This window comes from Lagopus leucura, unplaced genomic scaffold, assembly GCF_019238085.1.
Source record: "Lagopus leucura isolate 7727_CA_CO unplaced genomic scaffold, USGS_WTPT01 Super-Scaffold_100014, whole genome shotgun sequence".
Lineage (NCBI taxonomy): Eukaryota > Metazoa > Chordata > Aves > Galliformes > Phasianidae > Lagopus > Lagopus leucura.
In genome coordinates this window covers 10593338-10598337 of record NW_024962268.1, presented here as the reverse complement: position 1 = coordinate 10598337, position 5000 = coordinate 10593338, and the positions used below count along the sequence as shown (strand labels likewise).

At 39.8% G+C, this 5000-nt stretch overlaps 1 protein-coding gene across 1 annotated transcript; it reads left to right on the top strand.

The window, feature by feature from the left end:
* Positions 1-3129: 3129 nt before the first annotated feature.
* Positions 3130-4481, top strand: HSPB3 (heat shock protein family B (small) member 3). The gene has a single exon (XM_042875384.1). It carries the CDS (start codon positions 3264-3266, stop codon positions 3711-3713), a length of 450 nt encoding a protein of 149 aa, XP_042731318.1. The 5' UTR covers positions 3130-3263; the 3' UTR covers positions 3714-4481.
* Positions 4482-5000: the final 519 nt, after the last annotated feature.

Here is a 5000-nt window from a genome sequence, read left to right as displayed (position 1 = left end):
TACTGAAGCTATAAACATGTGCTATCAGAAAGCAAGCATGACAAGTGCAAGGTATCTGTAACAACTTGCCTCACTTCAAACCAGTTTTGCACAGAGCAGTTTTGCAGTACTTTCCAAATCATTCTGTGGTTTCCTGCGTCATGTAAATCAGGCATGATGTGCTCAGTGTGGTGAGTGACACTGGGCAAGTTGTTCAGATTCACCTCTGTGCTTTCTGACACACCTAGGAAAGAAAACCAGAGAGGTGTGAGTTACTGAGCTGGCAATGAAGAACATCCATCCTCTCCTTTTTGCAATTGCTCACTCCCTGCAATATCCTGCTGATTTCTGTTTTTCCACTCACTTCTGTGCACTTGCTGTTTCCAGGAGAAGTGTGCCGTGTCCTCTCTGCAGCCCCATTTAACGTCTTTGGCCCCTGTTCCAGTGGCACCTCTAGGCCCCCATAGGCATTGGCACTGCTTGTGGGCCCACATCATGACTTGTCCCTGTCCCTTCCTGTCACTGCCCCACAGTTTCCTGACACCTGGGACTGCCTTGGATGTCCACTCAGTCTGTCCTAGCTCCTTTCTGGTCCTGCTTGGCCACTTCCATCCCTGTCAGGGAGGTGAGTAAGATGGGATTCTGCCATGGGGTGGCTAACTTACGGAGCATGCAGTACCAGCCTCGCACACAAGAGAGCAGGGATGTACTCTTCAGGATGAGGATTTAAAATCGAAGGATCACAGAAGCACAGAACAACAGAATGGTTCGGGTATGAAGTTTGAACTCTCACCACTGTGGGAAGGTTGCTCCCCACCAGCTCAGGATGCCCATGGCCCACCCAGCCTGGCCTTGAGTGCCTCCAGGGAAGGGCACCCACAGCTTCTCTGGGCAGCTGTGCCAGTGCCTCACCGCCCTCTGAACAACTGCCTAAGGTAATCTACCCTCTTTCAGTTTAGAACCATTACCATGGTGTCCGATCACCACTTGCCCTTGTTAAAAATCCCTCCCCAAAATCACCTCAGGAGTCAACTGATATGGATATAAATTGCAGGACTGGTGTGTACAGTGCACATTATACATATTTGGCCTATACATCAGAAGTCCTTCAGTGCTGCGTTGTCAAAACTGAAAGCCTGGAAATTCCAAGTTAATGGGATGTTTGTATTTTAGGGGAGAATGTTCTGGTTGATGCACTCTCCTCATTACCAGTGAAGACGTGAGAAAGATGGAGTTAATTCCTGAGGCCCTCAGTGGGAAGCAGAAATAGAGATTGGAACATAGAAGAAACAAGGATGAGAGAGCACAAAGAAGTGAGGCTACATTACCAAAACCTTTCTCTGCCCCTTAGAGTAGAAAAGAGTCGTATAAAAATTTGCACAGCTTTGCATAAGACATCGATTTTGTGGGGTATTCAAAGCATCTTTCATGCTAATTAGACCAGAAAGACAGTTCCAAATATGCTTAACATAGACATCTGAAGGGCTAACACAACTGTTTCTGGAAACAGATGTAGCTGTCCCACATTAGTTGTTAGCTGTGCTGGAGTTGTTTCTCTTTGCAGCTGAAGCATGAGTAAAGCTTAACTTTTCTCTGGAGAAAATGGGAAAAATAAAAGTAATAATAAAAAAATTAAACAGAGAATGCAGTACTCCTGCATAGTGCATTTATTAATGAAAAGTAAAGCCTAAGTAAAGTAAGTCTATCATCAGAGAATTCAGAAGGGACAGCATAACTTTCAGCAGTTTCTAAAAGTATTATATCCTAACCAACCAGGCACACCACTGCACGTGAGGGTTAAATTTTCCTCATCAAGTGAATCACCAGCTTACAAAACAGAAAACAGCTGCTGAACAGATAATGGGCAACATCCCAGGTTATTTTTATCCCTGCATAGGAAACCATATATTCAGAATTGCATTTTTAAATGATTTCTAGAAGACAGTTTGACAAGACAAAAGCCAGTAGTTGCATAAAGCAGCATGTCTCACTTCCTTCTCACAGTACTCAAATCAATGAGTGAACATTAAGAAAAGTTATCTTGAATGCTTGACCTACCTCTGAAAATTTCCTTACACTGCAATGCAGCCTTCATGAGTCAAAAATACAACTGCAATCTCAGAACCTTAATTACTGATACATCCAGTATTCCTGCTCTGTTATCTACTCAATACAGAAGCTCATTTGTGATTACTATTGAAATTCAGCTGCCTAATTCTGCATAAACGAATCCATTAGCAAACAAATATGGCATATAAATTGGCTTACCACTTTCATGATAATCAAAGAGGTAAGATTAAGAGAGAGAGCTCTGAAGAACAAAGCCAAACGAGAAGGACTGAAAGTATTCGAGCATCAGTGCAATTTAGGAAAGTAGTGAAGTTTCTAGCAAACAGTAAATTTGAAGGTTCAAGCCAGTAAACCTCAGAAAATTAAAGCTACTGAAACAACATGATAGTATTAAGGATTTGAAGTTTTCTTTATATTCTACCAAAGAAAAGTACCTGCCTTCTGGAAGCTCCGAAACATAAGCCTTCAAGCTCCTGGCACTCTAGAGTCTGATTCCATGGCATGCTGTGGAAGACTGCTGTGTTTTTAGGCTACTACAACTGCGACTGTCCTTTGGCTCCCTAGGCAGGGATGGTTATGTTTCCCTCCTTCCTCCAATGAAGTTGTGCACAAAGCATGTATTTTACCTACGTACAACCTCTGCAATAACATCTAATGCACTTTAATTTATAGCTTGCCTAACCAAAAATTTACACTAACAGCATAAATGCTGCTGTGAAGCTAATTAAACTTCCTCCCTTACTATAATGCAATAACTATGTATTTTCATTAGAAGAAATGTATAGTTAATCTGTATTGCAACATATGCTTTAGAAAAACTGAATAATTAAATGCCCATTTAAATGCCATTTACATTACTTCTCTACTCATTGTTTACAACAACAAAGAGCACTATTGCATTCACCAGAAGAGCACTGCTTTTCTGCTTTTACTACTTACACATGGAAGCACATATGAAAACTGTTGATGCCACTCAAGACCGAAGCACTATAAATAGCTCTCTGTTGTTAGAGGATAGGAGATGAAACAGGTCTCATGGCACTGGAGCACAGCATGTCCTATCAAGTGCCTGTGCTCTGCCTGTGCTAAAAGCGAGAGGTGACATCAAGTGATCAGTTAGCCTGCGAGCAAGGCACACGCCTGGGGAGAGTTTGGTCTAACTGTAGGTTCCCTTAGGCAACAGGAACACAGCAACTTGCCTTTTTGCCTCAGCAATGGCAGAAGCTGTTATAAGACACTGGGTGGAAACTCCTGTACGCTATCAAGAGCAGTTTGCTGCCGAGGAGCTGGAAGAACACAAACTGAATCACTCTCTTTATGCTTTGCCGGGACCTTTCACAGCTACACTGAGCAGAAGAGGGCAAATTACAGAAAGTACAGATGGGGCTGAGGCAAGTGGCCAAGAAGAAAAAAAGACGGGCTTTCAGGTCTTGCTGGATGTTGTGCAGTTTCGCCCAGAAGATATCATTATTCAGACTTTTGAAGGCTGGCTCCTGATCAAAGCTCAGCATGGACCCAGGATGGATGAGCACGGCTTCATATCCAGAAGCTTTACCAGACAGTACAAACTGCCCGATGGAGTGGAGAACAAAGATTTGTCTGCGCTATTCTGCCATGATGGCATTTTGGTTGTTGAAATGAAGAACTCGATGGGAATTAATTAGTCTTGACAATTGGTGAGATAAATTTATTCTTAATATCACAAATGGTATTATTCAAGCAATGCTGTGGAGTGTAGAAAGCATGTGGCTGCATTAATATTACAGAAAAGGAGAATAATCGTATATATTTTTCAGTATGCTGAATTTGTTGTTTGATGTGAAATGTTAGACTACTTGTCCCCAGCTAAGTATATGCTGAATAGCCAGATTTTTTGAGCTGTAGAAAAGTTAGGCTAATCACAGTATGAGAAAAAAAAAAAAAGATATATTTGATAATACTGAAAATAAAGCATACTTAAGGGTTCATTTAAGGATTTGTATTTCTAAGCAGTAACTGTAATATGCAATCATAATCATTAAAGAAGCAATGAACAGGTTGTGAGTTTTATACCAAAAATGTGTTTTATAGTTTTTTTAGATTAGTTTTCTCCTGCAAAAGCACATAAAATAAACTATTAAAAAAAAAAAAATCACTGTTCAAATTTATAAACAAATTATCTATGAGAGAGTACGTTTTACATGTGTTACATATTTGAAAGTATACAAAAACAAAATAAACACTGACTACCTTTGTTTGAAAATGCAGTAAGTAGAAGCAATATTTTCTGTCAAAGACGAAGGAAATACTGTAAAAGATTTGGGAAACTGTTTTTGTTTAACACATTGAGATATCTGTTAGCAACTAAAGAAAAAAATATACTGCTTATATAAATCAAAAGGACCAAGCCATTATTTGTGAATCCCTGCTAATAAAAACACACAACTGGAGTATGGATGCCTTGATTACTATTCACTGTCCATCAATCAGTTGGATATTCTTTGTGTTGCTTGGCAATGTAGGCTGACACACCTTGACTATATATTAAAAACTTTTCTGCTAACCTTTTCTCTCACACTCTCTATGGGCTCTAAATGGATCCAATTTTAAGGGATTTATTACAGACACATGTCTAATTTCTCTCCTTGTTTCTCTCATCTAAAAAGAGTGGTAGAAATTAAAAAACATCTGTCCACTATTCCTAGTATCTAGACTGCTCAACCTTTATAAAAATGCTCCATGTGAATTTGCAAGTGCTCAAATATTTGAGAATATCTGCAGTTGCAAATTGAACTGTCCCACATATTCAGGAGATAAGTCTGACTGCTGTGCTATGAATAGTAGAGGAATGTGGAAAGGAAAGTGCCAAGTTAAATACAGACTCTTTATGATAGCCATCTGCTTTATGGCCAAATGAAAAACATACTCTAATGAAATTGAATATCAATACAATTTGAAGACTATGAAAAAAA

Coding starts and splice junctions, on each gene's coding strand:
- HSPB3 (XM_042875384.1), top strand. CDS start 3,264: ATGGCAGAAGCTGTTATAAGACACTGGGTGGAAACTCCTGTACGCTAT.